This window comes from Myiozetetes cayanensis, unplaced genomic scaffold (assembly GCF_022539395.1).
Source record: "Myiozetetes cayanensis isolate MyiCay16 unplaced genomic scaffold, myiCay2020 scf7, whole genome shotgun sequence".
In the NCBI taxonomy this organism is placed as follows: Eukaryota; Metazoa; Chordata; class Aves; order Passeriformes; family Tyrannidae; genus Myiozetetes; species Myiozetetes cayanensis.
The window spans coordinates 40,421,590-40,443,012 of record NW_026087964.1 but is presented as its reverse complement, the minus strand read 5'-3'; the positions used below and the strand labels follow the sequence as shown (position 1 = coordinate 40,443,012).

General features: G+C 39.9%; 2 protein-coding genes across 2 annotated transcripts; one reads left to right on the top strand and one right to left on the bottom strand.

Annotated features, from left to right (window-relative positions):
• The first annotated feature begins 4,065 nt into the window (after positions 1-4,065).
• Positions 4,066-11,138, top strand: FGB (fibrinogen beta chain). The gene is made up of 8 exons (XM_050337958.1): positions 4,066-4,232; positions 5,783-5,986; positions 7,259-7,442; positions 8,021-8,248; positions 8,869-8,982; positions 9,516-9,638; positions 9,825-10,110; positions 10,548-11,138. Exons 1-8 carry the CDS (start codon positions 4,158-4,160, stop codon positions 10,774-10,776), a joined length of 1,443 nt encoding a protein of 480 aa, XP_050193915.1. The 5' UTR covers positions 4,066-4,157; the 3' UTR covers positions 10,777-11,138.
• Positions 11,139-12,882: 1,744 nt separating this feature from the next.
• FGA (fibrinogen alpha chain) lies at positions 12,883-19,975 on the bottom strand. Its single transcript, XM_050337960.1, has 6 exons — positions 19,910-19,975; positions 17,955-18,083; positions 16,519-16,702; positions 16,081-16,226; positions 14,105-15,140; positions 12,883-13,741 (listed from the first exon to the last, which is right to left on the bottom strand). Exons 1-6 carry the CDS (start codon positions 19,958-19,960, stop codon positions 13,032-13,034), a joined length of 2,256 nt encoding a protein of 751 aa, XP_050193917.1. The 5' UTR covers positions 19,961-19,975; the 3' UTR covers positions 12,883-13,031.
• Positions 19,976-21,423: the final 1,448 nt, after the last annotated feature.

Here is a 21,423-nt window from a genome sequence, read left to right as displayed (position 1 = left end):
AAGCCACACGGTTTAGAGCCGGTGCGCTGTGGGGTGCCAGCCACTATAGCTGGTCTTTTTGTTTAGGTCAGAAGGATCTCCTTTTGATGGAGACTGAGGCATGAGAACGAGCTGGCAAGCCCTGCACCTCATGGCAAAGTGTAGGTTGAGAAAGGGCAGATGTCACAGTTCTGTTCCAAATGTATCCTGATACTCCACCTGATTTTTTATTTCCCTTCATAAGGAGAATAACCACGTGCATCTGCAAATTGCAAATAGGCACCTACTTACTTCACATATACTCATTTGCTCTTAAATTCAGGAAGTCATGTCCTCTCTAGCAATAGCTGGGATTTGGCACGCACATCTATTGCAGTCACACCATCATGATGCTCTTCTTTACCACTACACCAACCACTTACTCTGTCTGTCTGCATGTCTGATCTGTGAACAGTTCACAAACTGATTTGGGCCAAAAGTAATCCAGTGGAACACTAGTTATTTTTTGCTACAGTTGTTATTTGCCACAGGACAGCATTAGCCTGGGGTTCTTTCAGACACAAAAATTGCCGGCTTAACATAATGACCGTGTCTTTTCTGCAGTTGACCCATTTCTCACGGCTGCATTGGTGGTTTCTATTTCGTTTTTTAAGGTACAGTGATGAAAATGTGCTCCAAGTGTCTTTGACCCCCCAGTTCCTGGTGTGGGTAGAGGTGGGGGAAAGGTGTCAGTTACATTGTGCCACTAACAGTGCAGAGTATTGCCAGCTCAGTTTCAAGCCCAGCCATCCAGGGGTTGTGTTTAACATGACAACCTATTTTGGTAGTCACCCTGGTGATGCTGGCAATCCCTGCTGGATTTCAAAGCCCCTAGTAAAGGTCAGCACAACACCTCAAGGAGGGGGAGCATCATCTGCCCTTGCTTAAAGTGCAACCTGGAGTGCAAACTCCACAGGGCAGCGTGTCAAAATGGGGCAAGTCTGTTATGTCCTCTTGGGTTGGTGAGGTTAGATCGAAGACACACAACATTTAAAAGGAAATTTGGGGGGCAAGGGATTTCAAACAGGTTTGTCTTTTTTTTTTTTTTCCCCCCAAGTTTACACACAGAGTAGCATGAGCCTGCTGATCAGTTAGTTGACTGATTGGTGGATTTGATGCATAGAAATGGTATGTCTTTGTAATAATTTTTTTAAGCTGAAATTTAGTCCTGAAACTTCAATAAATCATGTCAATAATATTAATAAGAATATGCACTTTATTAGTTTTGATGTGTTCTTGCATGTCAGTTACAGCTGCAATTCTGAAAATAGCAAAATCTGAACTTTTTTATAAGCACTACTTTGTAGAAGGTGACCAGTAATTTGCATGAGCTTTTAGTGTTGTATTAAGGCCCACTTACTAATGTTTTAGAACTTGTTTGCTCCCAGAACATGGAGAAAACATTGATTATCATTTATGAGAAACATTTGAAATAGTATTTGCTGCCAGTAAAAGCAAATGTAAATGCTGCCAGTAAAAGAAATGAGCATGTTCATCACAGCGGAGATGAACATTAAGGTTTACAATACTCTTTTCATAGGATGACACTATTACAACACTAGTTGTTTAAAAGGACATTTCTAAATCAACGTCTATTTTTAAATTAAAATTAGCAAATACTATAGCTCACCATCAGCCAAAAAGGTTCAGTTTCCCAAGACCACCTCGGGGGTACATTCAGCCATGATCCGGTGACCGCGACTCCCCTAAGGACAGGAGGTTTGTGTAAAGAGTTGCCTCACTGGCAGACACCTTGGCACAACAAACACAGGGGGCAGCAAGCAAATAGCCATTCCTCAAAACACACACACGCTTCTGCCAGTAAGTGCCTCTTTAGTACAAAGATTCTGTACAAAGGGGTGTCCTGGAACACCACTGGATCTGGGTTGTATTATTGCAGTTTCTAGCATGTGTGTCGTGGTAACACTGCCACGGTAACTCTGGGAACTCTTTCTCATTAACCACGAGTTGGAGGAGGGAGTATGAAGGGAAAAAGATAGATTGCTCTGCTTTGAAGATAAAGTCTCTTTGATATCATTTTTAGAGGAAATCTAAGCCACAGTTTTGGTTCTTCGTAAGGTTTCATTCAATCCTTAGAAAGCATCAGCCTGACTGTAATGACTGCAAGCATGAGAGAAAAATCACATCTCTTAACCAAGATGCTAACACAGGTTATCTTCTGCTGCCAAAACACTTTTCTCTCTATATGTGTATGTTTGCCTGCATAGAATCCTCTGTATACCATTCCAAATTTGGACTGATTTTGCTGATAAAAGTCTCCAGGCAAAACATTTGCAGTGTAGACAAGGCCCCTGCCCTGGGGCATCTGGTCATTTGGCACATAGGTGCAAACCTGCTGTGGTATGACATGCACGTGCTGCCTATGGTAAATCCTTGGGGAAACACAACCACTCAACTCTCTTTGGGAAGCTGATGAAAAGTACTGGAGCTGGGAGGGTCAAAGGCTGCCTTTCAAAGGGAAAATCCCATCTGGAGGCAAAATAAGCCTAGGGGTTTCCCATGCTGGGACTCCGCAGGTGGCTTGAGGGTTCCCCTGTCACCCAGCCTCCAACACACTCTACACAGACACAGCCACACTTCTTCATTGGGAGCCAAAGAGGACTTAATGCCTGAAGGAGGGGACCACAAGTTACGTAAGAACATGTTCATGGTTTCAAAATGGATTTAAGACAAATATCATATATTTAATTAAGATCTGTGTGAACTGATCCAGGATAATTTAAGTTTCTAGCTCAGGACTAGTTTTAGTTCTGCTGTACCACAAGCTACCCCTTAGCCCTGGGCAAGGGTTCAAGATGACTATGTCCCTTCTTTACATGTAAGATGAGGGTGACTGAACTTCCCTCAGAGGTACATGGAGGGAAAACTGCTTTAAGGTTACGAGATACCTAGAATCAACGATAATATCTTGGCTAGCATCCATACGTGGAAGTAACATGTTAATGATGTCAGGATTGGCCTTAGACAGATTTCTTTAATGCCTATAGGGAGAAGTTTGTGTTCTTCCAAATCTAATAGTGGTGGTCATGTCCTCATGCAAGAGATCAAATTCAGCAGAGTTAGGGCTCCTTGAGCCATGGCTGATTTTGGTCCAAACTGTTTAATGATTAAACCGGTCGGGTTAAACAGTTTTCATATTTCGTGAACCTCCGTAGTTTACTAGAATTCTGACAACTGCACAAATACAGGAAAACTAATCAATTTTAGCTGTTCTTATTTTTGCTTTCCGTAAAATCTTCCACTCCATCAAGTAAGTCTTTGAAATGGCAGTTCACACCACAGTTTGTGTCCCTTCATGTGTTTAGATATCAATGTGAATGACTTCAAAGAAGTGTGCTGGCTCTCACTTGGCATGTTTTATTTAAGTCAGTACACGATAATCATTTATAATGCATGAGAAAATCACAGGATAAAAACACTGAAATGTTAAAACTCTGCTAATATGAGCAGTGATATGCAACCTCTTATAAAACATCAGAAAGGATGTCTGAGTATTCCACTATGATTCTGAGTAACTTCATGCTGTATTCTCTTAAAAGATTATTTAAAATATTTAAATAATATTTGACAGATATACTTTTTGTATTAAAAAAGGAAACCAGCAAACTAATATGTAAAATATAATTGGTTTAGTTCATTTACAATACTAGAAGGCAAAAGTAACTGAAAAATGTTGGTTTATGCTTACAGCTTTCATTCAAAACTATTAATGTAATTAATATAGTAAACTTTTTTTTTCACTTGCATGTAAAAAGACCCAAAGATTTGCTATTTTAAAAGACTTGTGATTTTTGAGAAAACGATAACCTTGTGTAATCTGAGCAGGAGGTACTTTTAAGAATTTGAACATGTATTTGATGCCAGCATCAACAGAGGTCTCCGGGACATATAGATAAGGGTCGTCCAGAGAAATTGCTCAACAACGTGTATCCAGGCACACAGGGGAAAGAAAGGTTGAACATTAACAGAGAAGCAGTGATTGCTCAGAAGGGTTGGTCCTATCCCCATGAAGCAGGAAATCAGTGTTGCCTCCAGTATATATAGGAACGGAGGGGACCTCTCCCTGTCAGAGCTGCTGCTGAGAGGAGGTCCTTGAGTTGCTCAAGCAAGCCAGCACCATGAAACTGCTCCTGCTGTTCCTGCTCTGTGTTTCCTCCGTTAGACCCCAAGGCTCTACTGACTATGACGATGAGGTTGTAATACTGATATTGGTTAATAAATAATAATTAATTTAATTTAATTTAATTGCATGCATGACTTACTCCGCTCATGTGAGTTAGCTAAGTTAGAAGCTGTGGGAAAAGACGATCCAGCACGTGTTCTTCTCTGCTTGAAGTGTTCAAAAAAGTAACCTTTATATACATAACTGCACAATAGTTATTTTCTGAGTTTGGAGATATTTTCTTCCTATTTCTTTTTCTCTAGGGAATGAAGGAATGTTTGATAGTAAGATTAGTTATTTTAGTTATATTAGCCAAATGTATTTAAGGATATTAATTTAGTATTGTTGTCTTATGTTGTAACAAACAATTAGTCTTAGGTGCAAAGAAGTAGAAATGTGTAATTAATCATGTCCTGTCTCAAAGACAGTAAAAACTTTTCTAGTAATCCAGCAGACATTGAAAAAAAGCAAAATCAAATAAACTGCCAGTTCATCTAGTTTTACGTTGGAAATAGAGTGGTAACAATTGCTAAACAAAAGAGTAATCAATCTAAACATATTTGATTTGGCTTAACATATTTACTTTTGTTATTTTAGGGGAAACACAATTTAGAATCTTGGTACATTTTTTTATGGTTCAAAAATCCCTGCAAAAATGAAATAGGTCAGGGCAGTCAGATTTTCTGTTATACAGTCTAAGTATTTGTGTCTGTACATTGACTACTGAAAACACTGATGTGTTAAATAATTTTCAGCTGTTCTGTGTTTTGTACGCTGCCTATTTTGAAACCACTTGAAGCTTCTAATCCTGGATCCTTACAAATGTTTGTTATTTGTAGCTAAGTCTGAGTGGGATTGGAGATGGCCATAGGTTTTGATTCAGTAATTCAAACAACTATTAATTCAAATGGTTTAGTTTGAACAAGTGCATAGGGACCAGGCCTGTTTTCCCTGATCATCCTTTTAGGTGTTCCCATTTCTGGCAGATGTGGGGAATGTATGCATCAGAGGGGGCTGTGATATCCTACTCTGACATATGTTATTGACTGCATTTCCTAATTTCATCAGTTAACAGCTGGCATGTGGCCTGAGACCTCATGATATATTTGACTGTGGCCTGATTTTCTGAGGCCTTACAAATATCCCTGTAGCCCAATAAAAAACTGTGACACTGATAATGTGCTGTGGAATATGCTTCCTAGCCTCAAGGATTTCTAATGACTTTTTTTTTTTATATCCTACTGCTTCAAGCTTCATGGTGCTTAGCGTCTCTGAACTGTATGAAATTTATTCCTTGGTGAAAATTGGCTACTGAAATATTGATTTACTTAGGTTTGAAGACTTTTCAGTTTATCTGCATTTAGGTAGAGCGAGTGTGATTAGTCTTACAAGGGAATGCATAGCAATGACTTTTACATAACATCAGTGTAATATTTCTGTTACGGCTTTTTTCATTCCACTCCAAGGCTTTCTTTGCTGTTTAAAATAACAGAGTGCTGAACAGATGCCTCCACCCTGTGCATCCCATTTTACAGTAGCAATCCCAGATTCAGAGAGTTTTCTCTCCCCCTGACTCTGCAGGATGACACCCCTGTGGTCGACGTTCGGGGCCACCGGCCTGTGGACAAGAGGCGGGAAATGGCCCCCACGCTCCGACCTGTGGCGCCTCCCATCAGTGGGCCCGGATACCGGCGCCGGCCCCAAAAACCGGACAAGAAGGGGGAAAAGAAAGAGCGTATCGTCTATCCCGATGCTGGCGGCTGCAAGCATGCCCTGGAGGAGATGGTAGGTGTCTGCCTGTCCTTTTCTTCTAGTACACCCAACAGAGAGTTTTCTCTGACAAACAGGGGGCAGTTGTTCATTTAAAGCAGTCCACCTTTTTTCCATTTTGCTTGGGTTTGCTAGGACTGCATTCAGAAAGGTAATGTCACAGAGTCCATGGGATTAGTTGCAGAGTCTGCCTACAGTGAAGATGGGGACATGGGAGTTGAACTGTAAGTGAGGAAAGGAAGTATTTGTGGGTTAACCTGTACCTTCCATGTGGCTCTGCATAGGTAATTATTAAGGACAGAAAAACCTCTGCAGAAGTGCTGGCTTCAATTTCAGATAATCTTAAGGAACCCTAGGGACCAAAAAAAAAAAAAAGTCAACCTCCCTTGTCTTTCTTAAAATTAGTTTTGAGATGTAATTATAGCCTGCCATAAGTCACTGTCCCAACTCTCTTACAGAAGAGCATACAAGCACGCTGAGATCTAGTACACACCTTGCTGCCTTGCAGTAGTCTATCCCACTGTCCCTCCTGTGCTCCCTGCTGGAGAATGCAAGCTGCAAGTGCTGAGAGACATCCTACTGTCTGAGAGCAAATTTGAGTGTGACAGTTGCCAGCAAATGACATCTGTTAAAGCTTAGTGAATACATGGTTGCGGTAGAGTCCCATGCTGCCTAAGTATTTTGGTTCTCATGGGATGTCAGAATTTCCCATCTCTTTTTAAAACACTGCTGTCCTTGATGGTGTGGCACCTGCTGTAGAAGCAATGGTGCTCAGCTTCTTGAGGTGAAAATTTTTTAATGGATCGTATGGTCATTTCATGAGAGATGCATACAACGTGTAGAGAATGTGGTTGATTCTCTCAGGCCTGTTAGAGAGGGAAGGGGTAGACATAAACATGCACAGGGACCAGGTAATTCCTGACAGGCTTTAGTCATAGTCCGGGTAGCTTAACACAGTGAACATTTAACAGTGCAGAAAAGGGAAAAACATATAGGGGACCAAAATAAGTGTGAAGAGAGAGGGCTTTTCTCAAAAGCCTTAAAAAAAGAGTGCTCCTGAGGGACTCGGGTCTCCTTCCCAACCTTCAGAGTGCAGCTTCTTTGCACAAGTTGAATGTCTTGATTCCTTATCTAGATGCTTAAATATCTGGTCTCACATTATAAACTCTTCAGTGCATTCAAAGCTGCTGATGGAATTAGAAATTTTTTTCTAATGGGTTGTTCACTGATGGGATTAGAACTTTTTTATCTTGACTTTTATTCACAGTCCTTTTTGCTTCTTTTAAGGGAGTGCTGTGTCCAACTGGATGCGAGCTGCAAACTACACTGCTAAAACAGGAAAAGAGTGTGAAACCAGTCGTTCGTGATCTAAAAGATAAAGTGAGCAAACTGTCTGAAAGCTCTTCAACTTTCTTCGAATATGTGACTGTTCTAGAAGATAAACTGGTAAAGAGGCAAAAACAAAGAAAAGGTATGCTATTTCTATTAATTACTAGTATAAATGGTATTAGAGTTTTGTTGGCATTCCTACAGTTACTTGTTAGTGGGACTTGAGGAAAAAAAAAAATACAGCGGAATATCTTCAAAGCAGGTTTTCATTACCAGGTCCTCTTAATTCTTAAAAAAACCTTTGAGAGAGGCAAATGAATGGATCTCAACTAAGGCAAGATTCATATAAGGCCTATAAATGTAAGGGTCATGTGTACCCCCTTACCTGCTTTCCTATGTCCATCCAATCCATTTATGACCAGCCTCTGGCTTGGCACCATGGTTCCCCAGAAAGAAGTGAATTATAGGCCTTTGGCAGAAGATAGCACCACTGATAAATCTATTAGCTAGCAAAGAAACAACAGTATAGGTGTACCACTTTCCTGAGAATATCTGCATAGTTTTTGCACACAGTAGAAAATTAAACAAAAGAAATACCTATCCTTCCTCCCTGCTAAGGAAAGAAGTGACATCTTAAATTGTACTTAAAGATTGCTCTTTATTTCCTAACTGGAAAATATGTTGATAACTCATTTGCTTTTCATCTCTTTGCTTTCCTAGACAATGAGGACTTACTTTCTCAGTACAACACAGAAGTGGAATTGCATTACAATTATATAAAGGATAATCTGGACAATAACATCCCATCTAGTCTCAGGGTCCTTCGTGCAGTTGTGGATTCTTTACACAAAAAGATACAAAAGCTGGAAAATGCCATTGCAACGCAGGTGGACTACTGCCGTTCCCCATGTGTTGTTTCCTGTAATATTCCAGTGGTTTCAGGCAAAGGTACTCATTCGACTATTATGACATCTTTTCTCCCATTTATATCACTGTGAAAACTGATAGATGCATCATTCAATTGGTTTGTGAAGCCTGTGCAATTGATTAGAATAGCAGAAAAGATGGAAAGTGATCCTAGATTAAAAAAAAAAAAACTTCTATGGATGCCTATATTGGTTAGACCAAAAATCCTCTTATCCCATGTCAGTCTTCATAAGTAACCAGTAGCATTTTAAAGAAATATGTGCTTCAGTGTCTTTGTAAGGTGGAGGTGATACATTTGTGACTATCATAGTTGTACTCTTTAATTTTTTTCAGTCAAGGAAAGTTGGTTCTTCTTTCACAAGATTGTCTAGTTCAAAAATTAATTGTAAAGTATACACTTCTTCCACTACTCAGTTTGAAGTTCTAGAAATTCCTATTTGGAAAAGCTGAACAATGCAGGTGCATTGTTGTTCTTTCTTCCCTCATTCTTTTACTTGATGTATCACAGAAATCAAAATGAAAATAGAATAATAATATGTATATTTAAAATTTTTCCCTTATAATCAGCAAACCAAAGGATAAGAAGATATTTGAAGAAGTTCACAGCTGTTCCAGTAACAATCTCTGGTTTGTTCTTGCAGAATGTGAGGATATAATCAGAAAGGGAGGAGAGACTTCTGAAATGTACCTCATCCAGCCAGATCCTTTCGTCAAACCATACAGAGTATACTGTGACATGGAAACAGATAATGGAGGTTAGTGTGAAATGACTATGTTGTTAAAATATTAATTAATATGCATGATACCAACAATAATTAGTAATTTGCATTTTATACAAACAAGTATGGAGTGATACCTTTTGTAATTACTTGAGAACTGAATCTGACTCATTCAGAAAAGTCCTGTTGGTCATCTGCTGATGCACAGTAGGATACTTCTATAAGGAAACTGGAAATAAATTGCATGGGTATCTTAGTATGGCCAGAATGGAAAATATATAGGTGGGCAGACAAGGAGAGCCTGGCTCATGTCTTACCCTGGTACTATGCACTAGACAAAAGACCAGGGCATTCCTTCAGGTTCTGCTTTTTTTCACCTTTCCTTATGAAGCCAGGTACTACTTAAGAGTGAGCAAAAATGGCAAAGCTGAGCTCATAAGCGGTGAATGACCTGCTGCAAGGAAGCCATATTCTCTTCTTGTCCTGAGATGAAGTTAGAAAGGTTGTATCTTAATGATTGATGCTCCTTTTGTACTAGCAATTTAATCTAAATACTGTTGCTCCTGCAGGCTGGACTTTGATTCAGAACCGCCAGGATGGCAGCGTTAATTTCGGGAGAAGATGGGATCAGTATAAAAATGGGTTTGGAAATGTTGCAAAGAGTGGAGGGAAGAACTTCTGTGATACACCAGGTAAAACACACAGCATGAAACTCAAAGAGCTCTTCTTGCTGAAACTGTTTTATCCTATTTTTTGAAGCTCTTTGATTTTCTTTAAATTAACTAATCCACTTCAGCAGACCTATAGGAAAATAATAAAGTTGCCTTGAAATATATTGGGAAGTCTATTTCACAGAGCTCTCACTTGTTGCTTCTCAGGTGAATATTGGCTTGGAAATGACAAGATCAGCCAGCTGACCAAAATAGGGCCCACTGAAGTTTTAATTGAAATGGAGGACTGGAATGGTGATAAGGTGTCAGCTCATTATGGAGGTTTCACCATACAGAATGAAGGAAACAAGTATCAGCTTTCAGTCAGTAACTACAAAGGCAATGCAGGCAATGCACTGATGGACGGAGCTTCACAAGTGCATGGAGAAAACAGGACAATGACAATTCACAATGGCATGTTCTTCAGTACTTATGACAGAGACAATGATGGATGGTATGTACTTACACTAAACTTTTGAAATAAAAATAAAGCTTAAAATCGAGCTGAATATAGAATATTTCTCCAATTTTATGCTAGTTTTCGTAATATCTCAAAATATGTTTTATCCCTGTAAGCTACCAACCATTCATTGATATTGTAATTATCACTATGAACTGCAAGTAATTGTAGTTATCAGTCAGTAATCTAAAATGACATTCCCAAAGAGATGCAGCTAGAATTTGATTATTTTTTCTTAGCTGCTTCAGCTTCCAAGTGCACTGTGTAGCACACACTTGTGATGGTCAGTCTTTTACAGAGAGTTCAGGGAGGACTTTAAATGTTTATTATGGTTTGAAAATTTCAGTACACGGGCAGGTATATGTACTCTGTTGACCTGTTTGCTTTTATGATATCTGTCACTCTCAACACATCTTTTTTCCCCTCATCAGGTTAACTGCAGACCCAAGAAAACAGTGCTCCAAAGAAGATGGTGGTGGATGGTGGTACAACCGCTGCCACTCAGCCAACCCCAATGGCAGATACTACTGGGGAGGGACCTACAGCTGGGATATGGCAAAGCATGGTACAGATGATGGTGTTGTATGGATGAACTGGAAAGGGTCATGGTATTCCATGAAGAAGATGAGCATGAAAATCCGGCCATACTTTCCACAGTAACCATTATCAAAATGTGCAGAATCAGGGATTTTCTTTTAGTATTTGAACATGGTTATCTTCTGAGCATGATATTCAGGCTTGTCTTGACACATGAAAAGCAAATATGTATGTACAAGCATATTGTGACCCAAAGTGAAAAGCTATGTCAAATGTAAATCAAAAACTGACTGATGAAAATAACTTACAAGTGTATTTTTCCATTTTTCATTTGTTCATTAGACAGAATTAACTAGTATGGAATAACACTGAAAACCCTAAACCCTGCTTGTTTCACTCTATTACCGAGGTCTTCTTTACTACTTTTAAAGAGGGAGAGCATTTTTTTAAAATGTTTTCTAAAAATTAAAGTCTTAAAACTAAAATATGGTTCACATGATTCCTAATTATTTATGCATAATCTGGGGAGAAGGAAACGGATTGCCCTAAATAAGAGAAAGATATTTTCTTTTATATTATATAAGTAACAATGACTAACTGTGTAACCAGTTGAGAAGGAAGATAGTGAAAAGATAGTATTGAACAAATGGGTAGATCACCACTCAGCTCATATGCTGTATGCTGCATAAAATATGCCCTTTGCTGGGACCTGGTTCACCCACTGTGCCTTTTAATATCTCTCCCACCGTCCCATATCCTTTTAATGTAGAATAAAATACAGTCTGTCTTTCACACAATCACTCTTATGGGACTAGAGTAATTAATGACTCCAATCACAGGGTAGGTGAAGGTTGGATATTTCAATAGAGCTAGTGGTCTGGGTACCCTGGAGCACACAAAGACAAGACTTCCCAGCCCTGGTAGACAGGATCAACATCTCTCAAAGGGGACAGCCTTCCTTCACAAAGGAAGGGATCCAGATCACTAGAGGTGGAGGGGTCCCATCTGAAAACCTCTAGTGCTTACTTAATCTGTGAAGCCCAGGAGGACAAGAAGAAGACATAATGGCAGCATCTCACCACACGAGCACAAATGTTCTGCATCCCGGCAGGCAGGCCTTCCACTGAGGCTAAGGAACCAAAACACAAGGTGTAAAGGAGAAACCCATTCTCCAAAAGCAAAGACAGTTCTTCACACATGACTGTAAAGAGGTCTTTGCTCTTCAGCAAACTTTCCACAAAGGTTAGTCAGTGGCTGTGTTTGAGAAGCACTGAAAAAAGGCTAAAGGTGAGCTGCTTTGCCAGTATTTGATGATACTGGTAAATCGAATGTGACATGCCAGTGAGATTGGAAACCAGGAAGTTTCTTCACGCTTGTTTCTCAGTAGAAGCACAGAAATATTAAACAGTGTAAATACCTGTTTAATTTTATATCATAAGGTATAAAGGTAAATACAACATGTTCTTGTATAACTGTGTAACAAATATAGCTGGTTTTCAATGCAGCCAGCTTTTTTTCTAAGAGATCCTTACCACACACTGTCAGCAACCTGATTTAAAACCCTTATCTGTGTAAAAATCTTTGCTTGGTACATGTACTGAAAAAGATTCAAGTGCTCCTCATCTTACTTGTGCTGGTTAGAGTCATAACTCTTTAGTGGTTGCTAGAAAATAACAGCCTGTTTTGGGAGTTGTATTTTGATGAGTTATCATGGATCTGTCTTATTTTGAAGCCACAATTTTGTGTGGTAAGCTATCTAAAATTCATCAGTGGGATGGAGGGTCTATATATTTATAAAATCAAAGCTTAGGAGATCCTTAAAAGTCAGTCCCAAAATGTTGTTTGTCAAAGTGTTCTCCATGTTATGTGTGTGGCAAGAGTGAGAACGCAACCCACTCTCGATTCTGCCTGAGAACTGACTCCCACTGCTGCTGTGCCCCCCTTGAAATAGAAATAAGAGGAGATGGCCTAGAATAGTGAATGTTGAACTTGGTCAGACTTTCACAGTTCATGTTAGTGGAGGCAGGATCTTGTGAACATAATTCTAAATTCTTTGACTCCTTTAGCACTCCTAAACAAAGTAAATAGTTCAAATTATAAATACTTTTATCTCAAGGTGTGAGCTACCAAAGACATAGACAAAGACATGAAAAAAGTTCATATTAAAAGGATTTTTAAATCAATATGTCCTTGAAAAGGGTTTTCAGTTAAAAATAAATCAAAGAACTCTTCTGTTAATAATTAATCATTGTTTATTTTTTAAGTCACAGATACACGCAGTTGCCTTCAAATTCACAGAGTAAAGGTACATCATGCATATGTATATATATATATATAAAATATTTTCAACTTGTAACTCACATTAAAAGCCTGTCTTTCTACAGGGTTTCTATGGGCCTGATTTTCATTCTAACAGTTTTGAGGGAATAGTCAGAGGCTTTAAATGGCAGCCAGACTACACCATTTTCGATCTCGTATGGAACGTTGTACCTGGGGTCGTAGTGGCCTCCCAGGTAGTAAATGCCATTGAGGTTGGCTGCCTGGCAGCTGTTGTACCACCATCCGCCCCCGTACATCTCCGCACAGTTCTCCTCCCAGTGGTCCTGGTCCCGGTCGAAGGTGCTGAACTTCATCTGGGCATGGGACGTGTATTCGGTGCCCTCTTCCAGCCAGCCAGCGATCAGTGCGTCCCCGGCGGTCCCCTCGTAGGAAGACACAGTAAGGGCATACCCTTCTGCTTCAGACCCTACCTGTACGATATACTCTGCATACACAGCATTTCCATCCCAGTCCTCTAACTCTACCCGAAGGAGAGTATCGTTTTGAGTCAGCAAGTGCATGTTTTCATTGCCCAGCCAAAACTCTCCTCGCCCTCTGCCATCCACGCTGCCGAAACCTCTCTTGTAGTCTTGCCAGGTCCGGTTAAAATTCACTGATCCATCCATTCTCTGTTGGATCAATAGCCATCCTCCCAAAGTGGTCTCTTGGTCGCAATAAACAGACAAGACCTTATTGGATCCCGCTGGCTTGATTTTGAAAATGCCACTTTTGGCACCAGAAGTGTGTTTCTGGCGGATATCATCACAGTCTAAAAAAAAAAGTTGATCTGGTTTGACAGAAGTTATATCAGCAAAATTTAATAAAAGGTTCAGAGGAATCCAAATACCAATAGTTCAGGGGAAAATTGTTAAACATGTTGTGGAGTACACTAGGTATAGTGACAGGCAACATTAAAAAGAATTCAGAAAAGAAAACTTTACACACTTCTTAAATTGTGAATTGTCTATGTAATACCCGAGTATTAATGAAATATTTTCTCTTTTGCTTCCAAGGTGACAAAAAACAGACACAGTGCTTACATTTTATCATCACACTTTTGTACTATAGTAGCTAAAACAAATGTGTCAGTTTGGTTATGAATGGAGTTCAGCTCCACTACCTCAATAACTACCTTTCCCAGTGCTGGCTGTCCTTCGCTTCACTCCTGGTCTGAAGCTGCGTGCCTGAAAGTCTGGGGTGTCCTCTGCACTCTGATCATGTTCCACCCCACCTAGCTGCTCAGTTATTTCACGGGTCTTTATTGATTTGGTCTCAAAAGTGGAGCCTCCCTTGTTGAAACTAGAAGAGGCGCTGGTCACTACAGTCTTGGAGTGACTTGTACTGCCAGATGGGAATCCAGATGGGTGAAGTCCTGCAAAGTCATCTTCCTCCGCCTCTCCTAAGTCTGCAAATTTGTCTTTTGCCCCATAAGTCCCTGAATGACTGGTACTGCCTGTGCCAGTTGTGTGTCTACTAGTTGTAAAGCTGCTAGATCCACTGATGTGCTTACCAGCAGTGGATGCAGAATCAGGGGTAAAAAATGACTCTAGCTCAGGGAATAACCTTTCTAGCTTGTGCACGCCATCTGCACCACTAAAATGGTAGGTGGTCCCTTCCCCTCCAACATTTCCTGCTCCGTGTAAATAGGAGCAGTCTGAGCCATCAGAAGATACTGTTTTCTCAACTACTTCTTCTCTAGGGCCATCAGGGCCACTGACAATTTTTTTGGTGGTAGTTTTGGTGCATCTACGAACAGCGGAGTGCGTTTTGTCTTCCCTCCCATGAGTAGGAATAACTAATTTGCTGGTGTATGGAGGTCCATCCCCCCTTGATTCTGACATGTGATATGGGCTGTCGCCTCGGGAGGGTTTTGTCTCTGTTTCTGGTCTTTCTAATACCACTTGCATCTGCTTGATGTCATTGATTACGTTCAGAGCTTGCATTTCTGGCAGAGGCTTATGCTTAAAATGATCAGGAACATTGGAGTCCTTAAGTGGCCTCATTTTCAGGGTGCTCAGAGTGGTTGTTTCAAGCTCTGGGTTCAAGCTGATGGAGTTGGCTTGAGCAAGCTGCTTCTGGATGTTGTCGTAGCTTTCTTTGTCCACCTGGTAATCAAAACTTCTGGCACAGGTTCCTTTACAAGCTCGTATCTTAATGTCAATGTCCACCTACACAACCAGAGAGAAATAATTTGGTTAGGGAGCTTTCCTGGCTTCCTCAAGCAAGGGTATCCTTTACTGAACAGGGAAAAGATGGGAGCTGCCCTTGTACCTCCCACCTACAGATGAACTTTTCAGTTTTGAAATCATCCTAGGTTTATTTCCATTGTAAATACAACACATGCAATAGCACAGTGCACGAGTGCCATGGAGTTCCACTGTAGTGTGTTCCCAGTCTCTGCTCCCTTTATTCTCAGGGTATAGGGGTGTCTTCCTGGGTTTGGAAGGATTGCTGCAGAGCTGGGAATGCTTCCTCTGTGGACCAGGGCAGAAATGGGATCACCAAGGAGAGAGGAAGACACTGGACTTGTCCCAGAGCCTATCATGGCCCTCCTGTGAGGCCTGCCCTTATGGGGTTACCATTGCTTTCTCAAAAGATCCAAATGCTGGATATCTAATTTAGGCATCAAAAATAGGCCTTTGAGCAAAACTGCTGTTTGTGCCAGGACCTTCCCTTGCATTACCATCAGAAGAACTGGCTGCAATCTAGTTTAGGAATGCAGATTCTAATGCCAGCCCTGGCTGTGAGCAGCAGTGGCAGCATGGGGATGGACAGAGCACGTCCACCTCCTAACTGCTCAGCAACTCCTTATAGGAGGAGAAATGCCTCATACAGAACCAGTTACCAGCAGATAACTGAGAGCAGAAGCAGCAGATGGGACCAGGAGTCCTATGGAGCTAACGCTGGTTCCCACAGAGCAGAAATAGAAAACCAAGATGCACTGAAAGCAACTCATTTGGGCATTTGTCTCAGCAAGTCAGATCCTGTGAGAACTGCATCATGTTTTCTTCCAGAGAGAGCACTGCTCACCATGTACAGTGTATGGGATAGATCCTCTTTCTGTAGTTAAGCCCTGGAAAGAATGGAAACTGCGTGGCAGATACCTACCTCTAGGCGTTTCATCTCCACCACTTGTTCCTGGATGCTGCTCTGCAAAGCTTTAATTCTGTTTACTTGAGTGACAACTCTCTGTTTTAACGTCACAATTCTCCGTCTCAGCTCTCCTGACACGAGACCGTAAGTCTCATCAACCTCTGAAACAGAAATGCCTCACAGTCAGTTATGCACGTGATTTTCTTTCCTAAATGTGTATCATATTTTAGGATGTGTAATTAAACACGTGATTTAGAGCATATTTCTCATAGCACTGAGCAGATAAAAATTGCATTAGTTTTTACTAACTAGCAGTTAATAGTCTATTATTATGTTCATTCTGGTTCTTGACAATTATGTCCAGTGCAGCACATATTTTCACTGCATATTGCTTATTCACAAAAAAGAATAATTCAGCAGTGGGTAATAAAACTGGGTGCGTGAGATACTCACGATTAGCACTGTCCAGGTTTGGTTTTAGTGCATTTACAGTTTCCACAATTATCTGATTAGATTTTTTATAGTTGTTTTGATTATCTGCAAGCAGTTTTTTGATTTTGTCTATTCTGCGACTATAATCCTGGTCCATGTCATCAATCAGTCCTTGCATTCTGCAGCCTGATGGACATTTGGTACCCTAAAATTGGAAGAGGGAAATAATTGTGTTAAAATCCTCAAAAGTAAACATTTTGTGTAATGATTAAAAAAACCGCTGATCAGTAAAGCTTATTCTCAAAAACCTGCCATAAGCGTGGGGTGAGGAAAAAGTAAACTTCCAGCTTTGTCTCTCCTCTGTTCCTCATGGGGGAGATTATATATACATAAATATTTATTTCATTTATACACACAAACACTTTCTAAAGGGCTGCTGTAAGAAGTCTGTTGTCCAGTTTGAGCAAGGATATTAGAGGCCAACTGTTTTAAGCAAAGTTTTTATCAGAAAAGCTGAATGTTCTTACAGAGTTAGGCTCTTTGCCAAGATGTCATCAAATAAATGTAGCATAGCAATGGACTGAGATGCAAAAGGCAAGAAAGAGAGAAATTAATAGTTTATACATGAAGACATCTAGTCACAGAATCACAGAACATCTGAGTTGGAAGGGTCCTACACGGATCATCAAGTCCAACTTTTGGCCCTGCACAGGACCATCCCCAAGAGTCACACCATGTGTCTGAGAGTATTGTCCAAACACTCCTTGAACTCTTGCTTGGTGCTGTGATCACTTTCCTGGGGAGCCTACTCCAGTGCCAAACCACACTTTGGGTGAAGAATCTTTTTCCTAATATCCAGCCTAAATCTGCCCTGACACAACTTCAGGCCATTCCCTCAGGTGATGTCACTGGTCACCACAGAGAAGAGATCAATGCCTGCCCCTCCTTTTCCCCTCACGAGGAGCTTGTAGAGTGTAGTGAGGTCTCCCCTCAGGCTCCTCCAGTCAATCACTATGAAACTTTTACTGAGCATCTTGTAATCTGACTTCCTAAAAAGTAACTAGTGAAAGAGCATGTGATTTTTAGCTATTTCTTTTCTTTGTCTCACATCTTTCTTTCTGGTGTCCTTCTCTTACCATTATCAGAATTCTGAAAAGAAATGCTTCTTCTAGTTTTCTAGGATTAGCCTTCTTTAATTTAATCTTTCTTTTCCAGACATACCTTCTCGTCTCATTCTGCACCACTGCAAGCTTCTCCCTCTTCCTTTCTCCTAGTTTTCTCCTTTCATTCTTTCTTTCCCACAGCAGATCTCTCCAGGCTGCCCCAAACTGAAGCATTACCTATCCTTCCTCAGACTTAACACCCGAGGCTGTGTGGCACCCATTGCAGTGATCTGGCTGAGGTCTGCGAGTGCCCTACGGACATGCCCCACTTTCACCCCAGAGCAAAGAGCTCACCCAGTCATCGTCAGCACAGATGGGCCAGTTCTTATCATACTGGCAGGTGGACTGGGACATGTGCTCCACAATCCTGGGACCACGCACTCCCGCACCCAGCTCCTCAAACGTACTCTCTCCATCTTGTGCCTGCCAGGAGGAAAAAGGGAAAAGCAAAACTGAGATTACCAAAAAAGCTGCCAAGAGAACAGAAATGTAATGCTGATGTCTTCCAACACTTAGTAGCACAGGTGATGTGTGGCAATCACAGCCATCTGGTAGGCATCACACCAAACAGTGCAAGGATTTTATTCTCAACATTTATTGTGAGTTATGATTTTGTTTGTTTTCTCAGAATAAAGCTTATATCTCTTAAAATTAAAGCAGCTATGTAGAGAGCTAGTGATGCTCAGGATACATTATGCAAATATCATTCCACATAAATATTTTGTTCTGTGTGTAAATATAAAATTAACTTGAAATTAAATTGAAACTGGATAAGTTAAAGCAAATATTTTAAAAATCCTATGTTCTATTTCTGTTTGCTGCAATACTTAAAAATTCTTATTGTCACTTTACCACCTTCAGTCCACACAAAACTAGCTTGAAGATATATATATGAAGAGGTTTCCCATTAGTGTTCCTGATTTTAATCATAGTTGCTAACTGCAAGCTTACAACACTGTTTTGCCTGGCAAAAGAACAAGAAACTAATAATTAAAATAATAATGTCAGTCATGAATGGATTTCACTGTGCTTATAGAAAGGAGAGAAATAAATATACTGAGGTTTTCTTCAAGTCTGAGAAGGAAAAGTGATATATACAAACTAATTCTAAGCCAAAACATGATAAAGATTCATACAGTGTTATCACTTAGTAAAGACTGTAAAATTATTCTTGTTCATTAAAAAAAGCCCTGTTTTAGGGTTTGAAATCTAATTAAGTCTGACTGGATTCCTCTGAATGGCTTTTGTACTTTTCAAACATCATAATTAATGCTTTATAATATTAATTATTAATTCTTCTTATTATTATTAATTATTAATTATGAGGCTGAGAAGGAAATCCTAATTCTAGCCTCTAGGGTCAGAACCACCCTGGGGAACTGGAATGTCTTTATTAAAATCAGCACATTCACACTAGTTTTATTAATTAATTACTTGACACAACCCAAGTGCCTTCTAAAAGTAACACATAAACCCCAAACATGCCCTTTGGGAGCTGACAGCTCCGATATGGCTGCTTCTGTTTTGTCCCAACTGCTTCCTATAATTTCTGTCATTTGTTAAAACATGCACTTCCATCAGAAAATAGTCACAAAGAGAAATGCAAAGAATTTAACATAAGATTATAGACTGAGTCCTCAATGAGAAAAAAACAAGGTTATGTTAGTGTAACATAATTTTGTTATAATTTTGCATATAATTTTGTTGAAAAACAATTTTATCTCTTTCCTTATTTAAAATTTGATTCTTATCTAGCTCTAGTTTCAGCTGATGTTGTTGTCACAAGAATCCTTGTTTTTAAATGTGTATTTCATAATAAAAGTATTGTGTATCATTTGTAGATGGAAAATCCTGCTGAAATGCTGTCCAAAGGAAAGTAGAATTCATCCTAATAAACATGAAAATTCTCAAGCGGCTGGAGTCACCAGCATCCAATAAGTTGTGTTTAAGACTTACAGCATTACCTATGAATCTATGAAGTCATGTTAATGTATGTTTTGTTCCTCTTGAAACCAGGCAGACTCAGCAAAACCAAATTAAGCAAAACCATAGAGAGCTGGATAGTCAAGAACTAATAATGAAAGTCCGTCAGTGAGGTGGTTAAAGTAAGTTTGTGCATATATGTGTGCATTGAATTTTACAAGCTAGATGACAGCCAAAATTTATCTAAATTTATGATTGAACATTAAATAAATGTTTACTATTCAAAACAGAAAGATATGAAAAGAGTCAAGTAAGTAAACTCATACCCAAGCTATGCTGAGGCCCAGCAAAACACAGAGGATCCTCAAAGGTATCATCTTCAGGAGAAGAGCAAGAATTCTGACTGAAAGGATGCTCTTCACCAGTCTTTTGGTGCAATTTAAACCTGAATGTAAAGCTGGGATTAATCATTATTCTCCCTCTGTTTGTAGAAAAAACATGCCAGTTACCCCCCTCCCCTTCAGTGATTACTTAAGGACTCTTGCACAAGTTTCCAGTGTTATTTGCTCCAGATAAGTTTGTACAACACCAACATGCCGGCAACACCATGAGTTCCAGGAAAAAAATCTGTCTACAGTTGTTTCTCGTCACTGGATGTTCAGCTAAGATGTATGCAGGACCTAGTGGGATCCAGCAGTGCTCATTTTCTGGAAGTCACACACTCTGTGTGATGGGCATTTAGCTGCATAATCAAAGAGGTGACATCTGAAAAAGGAAGTAACAGCTTTGCCCTTTCTGTGTTCCACTGCTGTGAAATCCACTGGATGTTCCAAAGCAAGTACTAGTCTAAGAAAGGTTAATACAGTTTATCTGTGACCGTGTGGTCATCAACCAAAATTAATTCCTGAGGAGTGCAGAGACCAACTTACATCAGTTTATGGTTTTGGTGGTATTTGTGGAATACATGATGTGTTTAACATTATGCTGTTTCTTACACCAGTAGTGTATTATAATCTTTATCAAGTAGGATTTGTTTAAAATGCATATTTATGAAGAGCACAGTAGAGTGGTACTTTAAAATGTCTCGGAACAGAACTTAAGCATAACTAAATCTTCCTAAGGAACCATGTCTCTCTAATAGGTTATATAATGGGTATAGTCTGTGTGTGGCAACTTTCAATAATGTCTTGCTTCTGTGATCTCTATAACAAGCCTTACTAATACTGGGGAGGGTCATACATGTCTGTCAGACACTTGAGAAATGCTGCCCATCTCAAAAGTTGCACTGCAGTGAGCAGGAATGAGCAAAAAAACTTTTGCTAGAGTAAATGTGGATGTATTCAGTTGAAAAAACAAAACTCTCTTGGCCTTTTAAAACTGCATGACACTCACAAAACTCTTCACCGCCGACAGGGTACAACATCTTATCACATTCTGCTTTACAGGAACACATGTTAGCCTAACTCTGACATTGTAAAACATACTAAATTCAAAATAGTTGATTTTAGCTTTGGATACATTCCATCAGCCTCACAGGTTTTGCCTTAGCCTTATTTCCTCTGCTTTTCTTCTTGTTTTCTGCCTTCAGGAGGCTTGAATCCTCTGCATGTGAATCTCCCTGCAGTTGAAGTGGACCCTTTGTTTCCTCCCACTTCTGGCCTTGCACTTCATGCTTTTTTTGTGTAGGAAAACCCTCTTAAACCTAACTTTTACCAGTATCACTGAAAACAAGCCATATCCTGAGCAGAAGAACTCAGTAAGATGGCACTGCATTAACACCTACACCACAAGGATGTAGTTTTGCATGACAAAGCATTTCACTTACATTTAACTCTTTGTA

Bases quoted from the DNA above. Each gene is read 5' to 3' on its own strand.
- FGB (XM_050337958.1), top strand. From the start codon at position 4,158: ATGAAACTGCTCCTGCTGTTCCTGCTCTGTGTTTCCTCCGTTAGACCC. The intron at 8,249-8,868 runs GTACTCATTCGA...TTGTTCTTGCAG, and splicing joins TCCAGTGGTTTCAGGCAAAG to AATGTGAGGATATAATCAGA. The intron at 9,639-9,824 runs GTAAAACACACA...GTTGCTTCTCAG, and splicing joins GAACTTCTGTGATACACCAG to GTGAATATTGGCTTGGAAAT.
- FGA (XM_050337960.1), bottom strand. From the start codon at position 19,960: ATGATACCTTTGAGGATCCTCTGTGTTTTGCTGGGCCTCAGCATAGCT. The intron at 18,084-19,909 runs GTATGAGTTTAC...TCCTCCTGGCAG, and splicing joins TGGGCCTCAGCATAGCTTGG to GCACAAGATGGAGAGAGTAC. The intron at 16,703-17,954 runs GTGAGCTCTTTG...TTCCAATTTTAG, and splicing joins TCTGTGCTGACGATGACTGG to GGTACCAAATGTCCATCAGG.